Below are 17,223 nucleotides of genomic sequence, written 5' to 3'. Positions count from 1 at the left end.
AACGTGCAAAAATATTGTCCCAACACCCACCTTAAAGTATACCAATCTGCTCAGGATCACTTTCTGAGTCGATTAAGAGATGTCCGTCCGTCTGTTCGTCCATGTAAACCTTGTAATCAAACTACAGGTCGCAATTTCAAAGATAATTCCACAAAATTTGGTACAAGCTATAAAATAAAATTCCACACAAATAATTTATAGATTTCTTACAAATTTTGATATTCAAATAAAATTCAACACAAATAGGTTTCATATAAACAGAAGTCATGCCACTTAATTTTATGGCGATTGGTCCATAATTAGATTGGTGTATTGTCGGGCTTGACCGACTATACTTTTTTACTTGTTTTTTTTTTCAGAAATATTTGTCAGACTTTGATTTTTTATTTTTTTTGTCAGAAATACATGTTATTTTATGAAAATATATGTAGTTGAAAACGATCGAAATGTTATGCTTGACTTGACTCTCCGATATTTTCTTGTGATGGCTTTTTTCCTTTGAAATTTAAAGAATAATTATTATTTTCTGTCCCTGACATTTTTAGGTGTAAAAAAATGGAATTTTTTAAAAAAAAAAATCTATTTTTCAATCTACCTAACGCATTGCGTGAAATAAACATTATTTTATATTTTTATATAAATAATTACGCCATTGTGATACAGAAACCTTTTTAGAAGGTATGATATCGCATAATCTGAATTCAATTTTTTTAATTAAGCCTAATATTTATATAACCATAGTTACTTAATATAACTATAATATTTTATTTTATTTATACAATACTTTCAGTTGTTGATTTTTTTAATCGCATAAACCTAATATATGGGACAGTTTCAGAATACTGTAATGAAAATACGTGCCCAACTATGAGTGGAGGTTCGCGGTATGAATATTTATGGGCGGATGGCGAAAGGTAAGTATTTGAAATATCTAAACCGCCATATCTAACTGTAGGCTATTTAATCAAAAAATTCATTATTGACTATGGAAATGGTGGGAAACATGTTCAAAAGAAACTTTAAGCAAAGCTTTGTGGAACATATTAAACTTTACTAACTTATAGTCGAGTATATGTTTTAAATTTAAACCGTGCATTCCTACCAGTATATTTTTTTACAAGATTTGAAAGACCAAAATCTTCTATTTAGTTGATGTCCGTCATGAAAAGACTTATTTTTACCTATCTCTAACCGTTTACGAGTTACATACACATAGTTGCAGTAATTTAAAAAATATTGGCCCATAATCAGAGTCAAACACTAAAGTCGGTTCTTTTTAGAAACAGCTTTAAAATAAAAACCTGCTTTTAATTATTTTACAACTGTAGTCAATATTAAAATGTGTTTTAAATTGAACCGACTTTAACTGGGTGCCACTTCAAATGTAGAAAATAAGTGTGTTCGCGTACTTTCCAGTAACTTTAATTTAGTGTGAAAAATACATTTACTCTCAATCTAAAAAAATATTGTAATGGTGGATGTTTATTGGCTTCCATGAATTAAAGTCTTCTTTGGTTGGCTTCAGATTAATAATTGATTCTTTATTTTAAAAATTCTTTTCTTAAGCCTAAAATTCTTAAACACTACTTTTGAGTGATTCCTAAATCTACTCAATATCTTATTTTCTATTGGTTCTTAGATTCTACTCAATGTAACAATTTGCATTGTTTACATTCTACACATTGGTGTATTGACTCATGCCTGTCTGTATTTTTGAGTGTGCTTGGAACAAAGCATATTGTCAAATATGCTGACTGTTCAATAAATGTCTTGAGTGATTAAACCCTTTGTTCAATACACAATTCTATTTTAACGCCAAACAGTTGATCTAATTCTTGATCAGCCGCGCTATTCAATTTCCCAACAAGCAAAATGGGACCACACACACAACACGCATGTTCAAGTGTTGCACCATGAACATTTGTATTTCAAGTACTTCATGTGCTTTTAAAAATTCTTTTCTTAAGCCTAAAATTCTTAAACACTACTTTTGAGTGATTCCTAAATCTACTCAATATCTTATTTTCTATTGGTTCTTAGATTCTACTCAATGTAACAATTTGCATTGTTTACATTCTACACATTGGTGTATTGACTCATGCCTGTCTGTATTTTTGAGTGTGCTTGGAACAAAGCATATTGTCAAATATGCTGACTGTTCAATAAATGTCTTGAGTGATTAAACCCTTTGTTCAATACACAATTCTATTTTAACGCCAAACAGTTGATCTAATTCTTGATCAGCCGCGCTATTCAATTTCCCAACAAGCAAAATGGGACCACACACACAACACGCATGTTCAAGTGTTGCACCATGAACATTTGTATTTCAAGTACTTCATGTGCACACTACACCCTCACCCTTCAGAAAAAATTTTACAATTTTTGTTTACTGAAATTGGATAATTTTTAAGTGTTTTATGGTTTTCATATTGTTATTGTTTACAAATTATTTATTGAAATTTAATATTCTTAAAATAACATTAATGTTGCTTATTTTTTGTTTTCTTAATCTTATAATTGACCAAATGTTTACTTAAAGTTAAATAGTTTATTAATTATTTTTAAATTTGGGTAATATGTACTTATTTATAGCATATATGTATAGTGATAGTTTGTTTATTAAATTTTTGTTTTCTTTTGTTTACAAATTTCATAAGTGGATTATTATTTGGTATGGATTAGTTATAAATTAGCTGACGTTTAAATTTCATATAATGACAATATTTTATTACTCATTTGGTTCATTTTTGTATTTTTTTTAACAAATTTTTATGAAAAGTTTTTGTTTTATTACTTATCTTTACAGTTACATTTAAATCATCAATATTAATTATTTCATATGGACCTTTATATGGTGGTTCATTCTTTTTCCTATTTTCTACTTTAACTAACACTAAGTCTCCTATGTCTAATTCTATTCTATTTATTTTCTTATATGAATCTAATTGTCTTTTGTTTTTTATTTTTTCTATGCGTTGTCTAAGGAATATCTTAGTCTTGTCTTTAGTTCATTTGCATAATTTTCAAAATTGTAAACCTTTAGATGATTCATGACTTCATCCCCTGGTAAACTTGGTAATTTTCCGAAAATCAGTTCAAATGGTGAGTACTCAGTATCCACATGAGGAGTTATATTGTATGCAAATGTATAATAAGGAATCCATTGTTCCCAATTATCATCCTCTACAAAAGATAGAAAATACTCATTAAGTACCCTGTGATTTCTTTCAACAGTTCCCAATGTCTCATGGTGGTACGGAGTTGAAAATTTTTGTTCTATTTTCAATAATTTGCATATCTCTCTCATGAATTCATTTGTAAATTCCGTCCCTCTGTCCGATTTGAGTACGCTAAATAGTCCATATTTAAGAATTACGTTTTCTACTAATGCTTTTGCTATTGATTTTGCCTCTTTTGTCTCCATTGGACAAGCAACTACATACTTTGTTTATTCGCATTGCATTGTTAGTATATATCTGAAGTTATTTGTTGGACGTAATGGACCAACAGTGTCAATCACTATAGTATTAAAACTATTTGCCGGTGTATCTGTCACATTTAGTGGTTCTTTCGTGTGTCTGATTTGTTTATTCTTCTGACACAATTCACATTTCGATACATAATTTTTTACAGTTTTGTTCATGCCTTTCCACATGTATTTTTGTTTTAATTTTAACAGAGTTTTTCTTACTCCGAAATGTCCTCCTTGGGGTGTATCATGGTATAATTTTATCAATTCTAATTTTCTCTCATCGTCTAGTATATTTTGAGGTTTTCTATATAACAATATTATTACATCATCTTTATTTATTTTACAATTTCTATTGTATTTGGCCTTAAATTCATCTGCAGGAATTATATCAAATATTGCATCATTAATGTCGATTGCAAATTTCTTATTACTCATATTCTTTAAACTCTTCAAATAAGATGATAGCTTCTCCATAAGAGTACCTAAGTGTCTTGGATTATCGCTACATCTAACACGTGTTTCATTTTTATCTTTATAATTTTCAATTATATATTCATATAACTTTTCTTTATTTTCTATAGGCCTTTTCTCTAATATAAATTTTAATTTAGTTGCGCGCTTTATATCATTGATCGATGTGCAGTCCCACATATAGAGTTGATCAGTCTCCTTTTGGGTTCCGCTTATGATATTATTTTCTGATGACTTTTTGCTCATACCTCTTGTTACTACTAGCGTTTTCTTTATTTTATCATCATTTTCTGATGGTATCATATTTCTTAACATCTCAGAATCAATTTGTATTCTGGATAATGCATCTGCATTTGTATTATTTACCCCTTTTTTGTATATTATTTCAAAATCATACTCTGAAAGCTCTAATCTTATTCTTGTTAGCTTTGAACTAGGATTTTTATGTGAAAACAACGAGACTAATGGTCTGTGGTCAGTGACAACTGTAAATTTTCTTCCATATAAATATGGTCTGAAAAATTGTATACCCCAATAAATTCCTAGTAATTCTTTTTCAATTACTGGTTTGTTTCTTTCATGTTTATTTAGAGATCTACTTGCATAGGATATTGGTAAATCCTCACCTATCGTACCCTGAGATAAAATTGCACCTAGTGCAAAATCTGATGCATCTGTTGTCAGAACGAAAGTTTCGTCATAATTTGGGTATTGTAAAATTGGTGGACTAATTAATTTGTTCTTTAAAGTTTCGAATGCTATTTGGCATTATTGTGACCATTCGAATGTTGTGCCTTTTTTTAGTAATCTGTTTAAACAATTTGCAATATTTGCAAAATTTTTTATAAATCTTCTATAATAGTTACAAAATGCTACGAATCTTCTCACATCATCAGCATTCTTGGGCATTGAATATTTCAAAATTGCTTCATGCTTACTCGGGTCTGGTTTGATACCATTTGATGTTATCAAATGTCCCAAATATATAACTTCCGGTTTTAAGAAACAACATTTGCTTGCATTCAGTTTTAGATTATATCTTGACAATCTGTCGAAAACACTAATCAAGTTGCTGCTGTGATGTTTTAAGCTACATCCAAAAACTATTATGTCATCCACATACAAAAATGCTTCAGACTCTAGTCCCGATAATGCTATGGTTAACATTCTCTGGAAACTATTTGAAGATATCTTTAATCCAAAAGGTAACCTGGTGTATTGGTAATGACCATTCGGAGTTGAAAAAGCTGTGAAAGGTCTTGATTCTTGGTCAAGCTCAATTTGATGGAATGAACTTGTCATATCCAATGTAGAAAAATATTTTGCTCTACCCAGTCTATCCAAAACATCGTCTAATCTCGTCAAAGGAAATTTATCATTTACTATTTTGTCATTTAACTTCCTGAAATCAACGACCAATCTCCATTTTTTTAGATCGTTCTGTCCCTTTTTAGGAACTAACAATAGTGGAGCATTGTATGGGCTTATAGACGGTTCTATTATCTTTTGTTTTAATAGTCCTTTTACTTGGTTATTAATTTCTTCTGTATGCGTTTGCGGTAAACGATAGTTCTTTATGTAAACTGGATTTGCGTCATTCAAGTGAATGGTTTGATTATAGAAATTATTTGTTGTCAAATTCTCACCGTCTAAATGAAATATTGACTGATATTTCTCAAGTATTTTTAATAATTCCCTTTTCGCCACATCATCATTGTTGTCTACGTTTAGTTCTTTCAATAATCTATTGAATCGTTCTCTGTTACACTTAGTTTTCACATCGCTAGTTCTAAATATTTCATAGTTTTTTAGTGGAGTAGTTTCCACTTTCAAATTCTCTATTATTATAGTTCTATCTGTTACATTCAATAGTTTTATATGTTTATTTCCTGTTTTTGGGATTATGGCATTTGCCAGAAATACACCTTCTGCAATTTCTCGATTGCATATTACTCCATCTTCTTCAATGTTCAATTTAAATGGTACTATAATTTCACTTCTTGGTGGTATCCTTACTGTTGTTATATTGAATGTGTTATTATGTATTGGTAATGTCAAAATGTCTTTTTCAACATTAATAGTTAGTATAAATGTTTCATAGTCTATGTTGCAATTGTATTTTAACAGAAAATCTCGTCCTAGTATACCGTCAGTGTAAATGGGAAAGTCTTCTTTTACCATATGTATTTTATGCTTGAATATTGTTTCATCAATTTGTATTGATATTTCTGAGGAACCTAATGATCTTATTTCTTCCCTTGTGATTTCTGTTAGACAGCAGTAATCATCTGGATCTTCATCGTATTTTGGTAATAAATCTTCCTTGCACAAAGAGACATCGGCTCCTGTGTCAATTAGGAAAGTTAGTGTACGTTGTGTGTTTAGCACATTTAATTTGATATAGTTTTTAAGATCAGATGAAATGGTAAATACTCTGTTTGAATTTATTCGCTCTGCTCCGGAGATCCGTGTTGTCGTATGGTCTCCGGATCTTGCGAGTTTCCCTGTTCTTGTACATGATATGCACTTCGACCTCTGTATTGGTTATTACGATAATTATTGTTATTACGATAGTTATTATTATTTCTGTTATTATTGTAGTTGTTGTTATTGTTTCTGTTATCGTTATAGTTGTTGTTATTGTTTCTGTTATTGTTCTCATTTCTTCTATAATTATTTCTATTGTTGTTATTCATTCCACCACGGTTTACTCTGTCACTGTATCCGCTTCTATTTTGATTGTTATTGTTAAATCTGTTGTTATTATTATTAGTGTTCCTATTCATGTTGTTATTATTATTGTAGTTACTTCCATTTCGGGAATAATTAGAGTTAAAGTTACTTATGTTGTTATTATTAAAATTTCTAAAATTGTTCCTTGGTTTCATAGACTGGAACATTACTTGGTTCTGTCTCATATCAGTTGAAGCTTCTATTGCTATTTCGATAGCCTCGCTAAGCTTCTTCACCCTGCTTGCTTCTATGGTTCTAACAATGTCATTGTTTTTTAATCCGTTTTTGAATGTGTTAAATGCTATAACTGCATTTGTTTCACTTATTACGTTTCTGTTTTCTTCTCCCAAATTACTTATTTGAATTTCATTCAATTCCATTGTTAATTGCTCTATTCTGTCTGAGAACCTTCTTATTGTGTCCGTTTGTGTTAATCTTGTCAATTCATTTAGAATTATATTTGGTGACTTTTTTGGTTTATACGTTTCCTTTAATGTTGAAATTAAAGTGTCTATAGAGGTTGGTACCTCTGTCTGTCTGAGTCTATTTTGTACTTTAAGTGTTAACTTTGTTTTGTATACAAAGTTGAAAAATGAGTTTCTTTTACTTTGTGGGAACGTGTCCCTCAGAATCTCCAAATTTGCTATAAATGGATTTAATTCTTCCTTTGTTCCACTGAAAGATGTTATCAGTTTAGAAATAGATGCCAATTCGGCAGCGTTAAGACTCTCTTCCGTCATTTTGTCTATAGTTTCTTTTTTCTCTGTCATCACTGCAGTACTACTGGATTGCATGGATTTATCTTCATGCAATTTTAAAATATTTAATGCGTCTTTCCGCAATTCACTAAACTTGTTAATATGTACTTGTTTTTCTTTTGACGTCAATTTACTGTCATTTAAAATGCTTATAGCAGTTTTTTCCAAATCTTTAATTTCCTTTATTTTATCTTGTATTGTTTTTGTCGTGTATGTTTTACTTAATGATTTCTTTGCGTTTGTTATTAGGGTATTTAGTCTTTCATATATCCTATTCATAGTTTAATAATTGAATGCATTTTTTTTTTTTTTTATATTTGTTTTACTTTTCTTTATTTAAAATTTTACCAATCAAGAAACTTTCGCATCATAGCTATTGTTTCCCTTTCAACTGATCGTCCCTCTACCAAGTCCTCCATTGTTGGTTTTCCTTCCAAACCTATCAACTTCCAAAAGTCAGTCAACCACTCTAACGATTGTTCTAATGTTCTGCTTGTATCAATTTTATCTGACCCATAAACTTTCCCATAAATTGGGTTTTTTTGTTCTCCTATTTGGTCCATACTTTTCTGTAATGATTTAATGTAATATTTTTTTTTTTTATATATATGGGGGATTTCATGTCAAGTGAACCAACTTTTGAAATCGATGTCTTCCGATCGGGATGAAATTTGCACCAAGGTTAGCTCTATTGGATAGTAACTCAGACACAATTTTTCAACAACATCGGTCGAGAACTCTCTGAGTTATAGGGGGTAAAATTTTGACAATTTGGTCAAACAGGGGTTTTTTCTTATCCATGTAACTTATTACCTATTGTTCTTAGCAAAATGTGTTCCAAATAGTATAGATAGCTATTTCTTCGATCTTTCGAAAAAAAATATTTAAAAAAAAAAATAAAAAATTTTTAATATTTTTTTTCCGAAATCAAAAACTTTTTTGACTTTTTTTTAAAATACGCTATTTTTTTTTATTTTTTTTTTTTTTCTTAAAATAAAGTTTAGATATTTTCCTTGAACACCTACTTGGTCGCTTAGTGGGATGCGAGTGGGATATCTATCAAAATAAATATTTTGTAACTCAAAACATAAAATTTTTGACTTTTTTTGCAAAATCAAAAACTTTGTTGACTTTTTTTTTTCAAAATGGACCCTTTTTTAATCTTTTTTTTTAGGTCAAACAAAAGCTTAGATATTATCCTTGAAGACCCTTTTGGTCGCTTAGTGGGATGCGAGTGGGATATCTATCAAAATAAATATTTTTTAACTCAAGACTTACAATTTTTGACTTTTTTTTTTGCAAATACGATTTTTTTTCCAAATGGGCCCTTTTTTTAAAATTTTTTTTGTAGTCAAAAGAAAGCTTAGGTCCATTCCTTTAAGATATTTTTAGTCCCTTAGTGGGATGCGAGTGGGATATCTATCAAAATAAATATTTTGTAACGCAAGACATACAATTTTTTAATTTTTTTTTGCAAAATCAAAATTTTTTTTCCAATATGGGCCCTTTTTTAATTTTTTTTTTTGCTCAAAAGAAAGCCTAGGTCCATTCCTTTAAGATATTTTTAGTCCCTTAGTGGGATGCGAGTGGGATATCTATCAAAATAAATATTTTAACACAAAAATTGTATGTCTTGAGTTACAAAACATTTATTTTGATATATATCCCACTCGCATCCCACTAAGCGATCAAAACCATCTTAAAGGAATAGGCCTAAGCTTTCTTTATAGCAAAAAAAAAAATTACAAAAAGGGCCCATTTTAAAAAAAAGTCAAAAAAGTTTTTGATTTTGCCAAAAAATCAAAAATTGTATATCCTGAGTTACAAAATATTTATTTTGATAGATATCCCACTCGTATCCCACTAAGGGACCTAAAATATCTTAAAGGAATGGACCTAAGCTTTCTTTTGACTAAAAAAAAATTTTTAAAAAAGGGCCCATTTTGAAAAAAAAATCGAATTTGCAAAAAAAAAGTCAAAAATTGTAAGTCTTGAGTTAAAAAATATTTATTTTGATAGATATCCCACTCGCATCCCACTAAGCGACCAAAAGGGTCTTCAAGGATAATATCTAAGCTTTTGTTTGACCTAAAAAAAAAGATTAAAAAAGGGTCCATTTTGAAAAAAAAAAGTCAACAAAGTTTTTGATTTTGCAAAAAAAGTCAAAAATTTTATGTTTTGAGTTACAAAATATTTATTTTGATAGATATCCCACTCGCATCCCACTAAGCGACCAAGTAGGTGTTCAAGGAAAATATCTAAACTTTATTTTAAGAAAAAAAAAAAAATAAAAAAAAATAGCGTATTTTAAAAAAAAGTCAAAAAAGTTTTTGATTTCGGAAAAAAAATATTAAAAATTTTTTATTTTTTTTTTTAAATATTTTTTTTCGAAAGATCGAAGAAATAGCTATCTATACTATTTGGAACACATTTTGCTAAGAACAATAGGTAATAAGTTACATGGATAAGAAAAAACCCCTGTTTGACCAAATTGTCAAAATTTTACCGCCTATAACTCAGAGAGTTCTCGACCGATGTTGTTGAAAAATTGTGTCTGAGTTACTATCCAATAGAGCTAACCTTGGTGCAAATTTCATCCCGATCGGAAGACATCGATTTCAAAAGTTGGTTCACTTGACATGAAATCCCCCATATGTATATAATTTGTTATTATAATACTATTTTTATCTATATTTCATTTATAGTGTTGTTGGTATTATTAATGTTTCTATGTTTTATTACATAGTTCTTAAAATATTTGTTTATCTTATATGCTATAAATAATACCAATACTACAATAATTATAGTCTTAATATGATCTGGCATAACGTCCTTTGTATTTTCGGCGTTGCCATTATTTATAATGTTTTCTTGTACTTCCACTTTACTCTGTGGCTTACCCATATTGTAATTTATCTTATTGCCCCAAATAGGACCTACCATTTAAATGTGCATTAAAAAAATTTTATATTTTACATATACATATATTTCTCTTATTTTTAGATTTTATTTATTACAAAAAAATGTGAATATTTTTATCCTTCTTTGTCTTTCATAAGTCCCATCAATCCTGCAAGACACTAGCCATTTGCTGTTTTTATCTTCTTTATTTCTTTAATCTTTTACCATTATTTTTGTTGTAGTCACCACGCATATTGAAATTATTAATTCTGCATTGATTTTTATCTGTTGTTATTCATTTGAAATATTTATCCTCTCATTATATTTTTAGTGCTGCTAGTTTTTCTTTCTTAAAACTTTTAATTTGTTTCTTAGTTTCTCCTATCTCTTTGATGATAGCCTCTTTTCTTCCTTCGCAAATCGTGTAACCAAGCTCTGATTTTAATACATTAAGTTGTATCTTTTTGCGGCTTACGAAATCTCTTCTATTGGTTTTAAATTTTGGAACTTCTAACTTTGGTATTTTTGGTTCATAGGGTTTCTTCAGTTTTATATTGATGTATCTTGGCTTTGGACCGACTTTTGATTCTATTCCATCTTGATCTTGTGTCAGTAACTTCGACCATCTTTCTTCTGCAGCATGCAGTTCCTCTAATATTTCATCCAGAGGTTGTTCCATTTATCAGTGACCATTTCAATATTAGTAATGACTCAACTTTTCTAAACAACAAATTATGCACATAACTTGCAAAATTGAACCGACAACAAAGCAAAGAAAAACTTCACTTCAAAAAAATATTTTTTTTTTATTTCTTAAATTATTTGCACAAAATTCTTAATAGTATATACGTACATATTTATTATTTTTATTTTTAGCATTAGATCATCTAATAAACACAATATGACAACGGTTATTTTGAAAAATTTATATTTTCTAACCTAAAGAATAATTTGTTTTACACAATTATTTTTATTTTTTTTTTTTTTTTTATTTTGCCAGACATGCCAATGCACTTTCTAGTCAAATTTTATATTTTTTTTTTTTTCTTACAAAATCCGTTGTTAGGCAGGATCTTATTGTTGTTCAATCCAGGAATCGGTGTCAGCAGGATCGCCATGTAATGGTGGATGTTTATTGGCTTCCATGAATTAAAGTCTTCTTTGGTTGGCTTCAGATTAATAATTGATTCTTTATTTTAAAAATTCTTTTCTTAAGCCTAAAATTCTTAAACACTACTTTTGAGTGATTCCTAAATCTACTCAATATCTTATTTTCTATTGGTTCTTAGATTCTACTCAATGTAACAATTTGCATTGTTTACATTCTACACATTGGTGTATTGACTCATGCCTGTCTGTGTTTTTGAGTGTGCTTGGAACAAAGCATATTGTCAAATATGCTGACTGTTCAATAAATGTCTTGAGTGATTAAACCCTTTGTTCAATACACAATTCTATTTTAACGCCAAACAGTTGATCTAATTCTTGATCAGCCGCGCTATTCAATTTCCCAACAAGCAAAATGGGACCACACACACAACACGCATGTTCAAGTGTTGCACCATGAACATTTGTATTTCAAGTACTTCATGTGCACACTACAATATCCAAAAAAGTACGCGAACAACAATTTGTAAAAATAAATTGGATTTTATTATAAATCAATTTAAAACGCTTGTTTTACGTTATTTTACATCTTTGGTAACAATTGGTCCATTATTTCTCCTAGCCCCCATACGATTGCCCTATCTGAAAATATTTAAGCTCTCATAAATACCTTAGTTATATAGATATCCAATAATTCTGCAAAAATAAGTTTTATATAAGTCAAACTCGGCTCACCAAATTTTGTGATGATCGGTCCACAATTAGTCATAGCTACCATATAGGCCCACTTCCGAAAATCACTTTAACTAGCATAAATCTCTTAAAAATATTGGTATTCTTAAAAAACTCAACTCAAATAATTTATATATATGGGGCATTTCATGTCAAGTGAACCAACTTTTGAAATCGATGTCTTCCGATCGGGATGAAATTTTCACCAAGGTTAGCTCAATTTTTCAACAACATCGGTCGAGAACTCTCTGAGTTATAGGGGGTAAAATTTTGACAATTTGGTCAAACAGGGGTTTTTTCTTATCCATGTAACTTATTACCTATTGTTCTTAGCAAAATGTGTCCCAAATAGTATAGATAGCTATTTCTTCGATCTTTCGAAAAAAAATATTTAAAAAAAAAAATAAAAAATTTTTAATATTTTTTTTCCGAAATCAAAAACTTTTTTGACTTTTTTTTAAAATGGGTCCTTTTTTTTTTTTTTTTTTTTTTTCTTAAAATAAAGTTTAGATATTTTCCTTGAACACCTACTTGGTCGCTTAGTGGGATGCGAGTGGGATATCTATCAAAATAAATATTTTGTAACTCAAAACATAAAATTTTTGACTTTTTTTGCAAAATCAAAAACTTTGTTGACTTTTTTTTTTCAAAATGGACCCTTTTTTAATCTTTTTTTTTAGGTCAAACAAAAGCTTAGATATTATCCTTGAAGACCCTTTTGGTCGCTTAGTGGGATGCGAGTGGGATATCTATCAAAATAAATATTTTTTAACTCAAGACTTACAATTTTTGACTTTTTTTTTGCAAATACGATTTTTTTTCCAAATGGGCCCTTTTTTTAAAATTTTTTTTGTAGTCAAAAGAAAGCTTAGGTCCATTCCTTTAAGATATTTTTAGTCCCTTAGTGGGATGCGAGTGGGATATCTATCAAAATAAATATTTTGTAACGCAAGACATACAATTTTTTAATTTTTTTTTGCAAAATCAAAATTTTTTTCCAATATGGGCCCTTTTTTAATTTTTTTTTTTTGCTCAAAAGAAAGCCTAGGTCCATTCCTTTAAGATATTTTTAGTCCCTTAGTGGGATGCGAGTGGGATATCTATCAAAATAAAGGGCCCATTTTAAAAAAAAGTCAAAAAAGTTTTTGATTTCGGAAAAAAAATATTAAAAATTTTTTATTTTTTTTTTTAAATATTTTTTTTCGAAAGATCGAAGAAATAGCTATCTATACTATTTGGGACACATTTTGCTAAAAACAATAGGTAATAAGTTACATGGATAAGAAAAAACCCCTGTTTGACCAAATTGTCAAAATTTTACCCCCTATAACTCAGAGAGTTCTCGACCGATGTTGTTGAAAAATTGTGTCTGAGTTACTATCCAATAGAGCTAACCTTGGTGCAAATTTCATCCCGATCGGAAGACATCGATTTCAAAAGTTGGTTCACTTGACATGAAATGCCCCATATACAAAAGTCATGTCACTAAATTTTATAACGATCGGTCCATAATTAGTCATAGCTCCCATATAATGCCCACTTCCGAAAATCATTTTAATTAGTAGATTTCTTAAAAATTTTGGTATTTTAATAAAATTCATCGCAAATTGGTTTCATATATACAGAAGTCATGCCACATAATTTTATTGCGATTGGTCCATAATTAGAATGGTGTAGGGTATCAAAGTATACCGACTATACTTTCTTACTTGTTTATTTTGTTGTCTGGCGGGTAAACAAAGAATGCTGATGGTGAGCCGATACGGGAACAATTTATTTTCATGGTGTAGTCAAATTCAACAATTTCTTTTCCTGGTGTAGTCAAAACTTAATGGAATTAAATTAAAAAAAATGTAAACCTATGCGTTTTTCAAGAAGTAATTATATTTCTGCCAACTATACTTTGGGCAATTATCAACTTGAATCTGTTGAAAATTTTCTTGATCTCGGAATTTTACTAGACCATAAATTGAACTTTGTTTCGCACATTACTATGACAATAAATAAAGCCAGAGGTGTACTTGCATTTATAAAACGTTGGGCTAAGGAATTTAGCGACCCTTACATCACAAAACAACTTTACATCTCTTTAGTAAGACCTATATTGGAATATGGGTCTATTATCTGGGATCCTTATTATAATATTCATGTACAACGAATAGAATCTGTACAAAAACAATTCTTACTCTTCTGTTTACGTGGTTTACGTTGGAATCCTGAAATAAACCTTCCATCATATTAATGTAAGACTTAAATTAATAAAATTGCCTACATTATACAGTAGGAGAACTATGCTCAATGTAACATTTTTGATCAATATAATTAATGGTGTAGTCTGCTCCGAATTCCTTGTAAATAATGTTACGTTTAACGTTCCTCAACGTTTGTCACGTCATTTCAAGCCACTGTATGTCAAAAACGTTAGGACTAACTACGCCCAAGCTGATGCAATAAGGAGATTATACTGCGAATTTAACAATCTTTATCATCTCATTGATTTTTCCCTAAGAACAGATGTAATTAAACATAATATTATTCTTTTTTTAAATGATTAATTATTTTTGTAAATGTTTTGTAATTATTTATATGTATATACTTTCATAAAAGTCTGTAAGGATTTAATCCATTGACTTAAATAAAAAAAGTTCATCGGATGGCGTTGTAACGACACGTTTCCGCTGGTTGCTGGGGTAAGTTCAGCGGAGTCCAGGGTCGTCTAAATAAAACACTTTATTTCACACAACGTTATAAAGCGTACTTTATTTAACATAAAACTAGACACTATGTAAAACTGCTGTTGAGGAGGTTGGCGGAGAACTATTTTGTTCTAAAATTGAGTATTTGGAGATTTAATGTCCGTATACACAACCAGGTGCTGTTTAAAGAACAATTGAGAGATGCCACAATCTTTGAAGGTTAACTTCAGTGATTTTTTAGGCAGAAATATAGTGGACAAATTAGAAGTTTAACTTCTGTATGTATCACTACTCTCTCACTATTTGTCTTTAATTACACAATATGAAAATATTTTGGGAGAGTTAATCTCCTCACCAACATTTGTTCTTACCGCTTTGTTACTTCCTTACAGACTGATCGGCAGCGCTGCCAACTTTGACGATTTATCGTCATTTTGACGATTTTTTAAGTCAAATTTATTAAAATGACGATTGACGATTTTTCATTTTTCCCGCGAACAAAAATGACGATTTTTTAAAAGCAAAACATATGGTAACCTTTTTTCCTAAAATTCAAATTTTGTAAGTCCCCTTTTGCAATGTACAAATTGAAAGGCAGACAGCGTCCAATTTTATATTGAATTGGTTTCACAAATTTTAAAACATTTTGATTTTGGCGATAAACTTTTAGAAGGATTAACTCCATTGAACAAAAAAAAATATTCTATTTCACAATTGGCCAAACTTATTCCAAATTTATTAAATGGAAAAGAATATCAAGAACTTGATAATGAAGTTCGAGAATTACGTAATATGAAATTCACCGAACTCGAAACATCGGAAAAATGTTTCTAATTTAAAGAGAGTCTATGATGCAAAGGCCTTCCCAATTTTAACACAATTTGTTTCGAGTTTAATGGCACTACCACATTCGTCGGACAACGTTGAAAGAATTTTTAATACTGTAAATTTAAATAAAACAAAAATCAGAAATGCTTTGGATTCTTCAACATTACAAGGAATATTGTTTTCAAAAGATTATCTTAAGTTAAATAATTCTCAGTGTTTTAATATAGCAATTAAAAATGACTTATTAAGAAAATGTCACACAGAAATCTACCAGAGTAAAGTCACATAATACCAAAATTAAATTATTTTTTTTTATTAAATAATAACTTTATTTGCATGTAAATAAAAAAAATATTTAAAAAGTTAATACAAAAATATTTTTGGTATTTTTAACGTATTTTTGTCTTGACGATTTCTTGACGATTTTTTCTTTTTAACTTGACGATTTTGACGATTTTTTTTTTGTAAATTGACGATTTCTCCAAAAAGCAATTGCAATTGCACGCCTTTTATACCCTAGAACACTACACACACAGTTATAAAATTTGCGTACTATTTTATCTCTTACACACTGGTAGTGTTGTATTCCATGGTAGGAATGACTACTTATTTATGCCACTGACTAATAGATGGCGCTGTTTATATTAAAAGCAGTTACATTCAAATCAATTACTTAATCAAAACAGATTAATAACAAAATTTATACAGTTTAATTCCAAAGACAATATAAATAATAAGAAAAAAATTAAAATAAATAATAATTCAAGATTTGATAAATATACAAAATAAAATAAATAATATTTAAAGATTTATTCGTGTTGTCGAAAACGAACTCTGACTTTCGACGTTACACTACTCTCTCTCCCTCTCTGACTGTAGCCATAAAATCCGAACGTTTCCACTTCGCGATATCAATATTCGAAAATGCTGTCCCATGACTATCCTCCTCAAGCGTAGTTGTTTCTGTCCATTTCGACCAGCTAGAACTTCATTTATCAGTCGTTTTATTTTCTCCGGAGCTTGTGACTAGGGTTTTTAATTTCCCGACCTTTTTTGATTCCCGGGAATCGGTAACATTTGTCTCTACATTTCCGGGTACCCGGCTATTCCCGAAATATATAATAATACTGTAAACTATGAATATTATATCAAAATTTCATATAGAAACTTAGTGTTATAATCATTATATATACAGCTTCGTATTAATTAATTTAATTTGAGCTTAATTCACTAAAATCTTAATCAGTAATTAAAAAATTTCATTCATAAATCCATTCACAATATCTAATTCTTTAGCTTCCTTCAAAAGCTTCATTTAAATTAAATTGATTTTGAAGTTAATTCCGCGGGAGTTTTTTCTCATTGAAATTGAATAGGAAAAATGAGAAAAGGGAAAAAACTCCCGCGGAATTTTTATTCATAATTGGGCTGTATATACTTTAAAAAGAGTTATATTTTCTGGTAACCGTTTAAGCATTTCTTTTAAAAGCTTTTTAATTACAAAAAACAATTTTCTTTTAAA

General features: G+C 29.4%; 1 protein-coding gene across 2 annotated transcripts in view; it reads left to right on the top strand.

The window, feature by feature from the left end:
- Mob3 (MOB kinase activator 3) overlaps positions 1-17,223 on the top strand; it is a 398,792-nt gene that overhangs the window by 57,475 nt on the left and 324,094 nt on the right. For both annotated transcript variants that reach the window (XM_065500732.1, XM_065500733.1), the window contains exon 3: positions 791-914. In XM_065500732.1, the coding sequence (XP_065356804.1) occupies positions 791-914 (124 nt within the window). The remainder of the gene's footprint in view (positions 1-790; positions 915-17,223) is intronic.

This window comes from Calliphora vicina, chromosome 2 (genome assembly GCF_958450345.1).
Source record: "Calliphora vicina chromosome 2, idCalVici1.1, whole genome shotgun sequence".
Taxonomy (NCBI): Eukaryota; Metazoa; Arthropoda; class Insecta; order Diptera; family Calliphoridae; genus Calliphora; species Calliphora vicina.
This window is presented reverse-complemented; position numbering and strand designations above follow the sequence as displayed.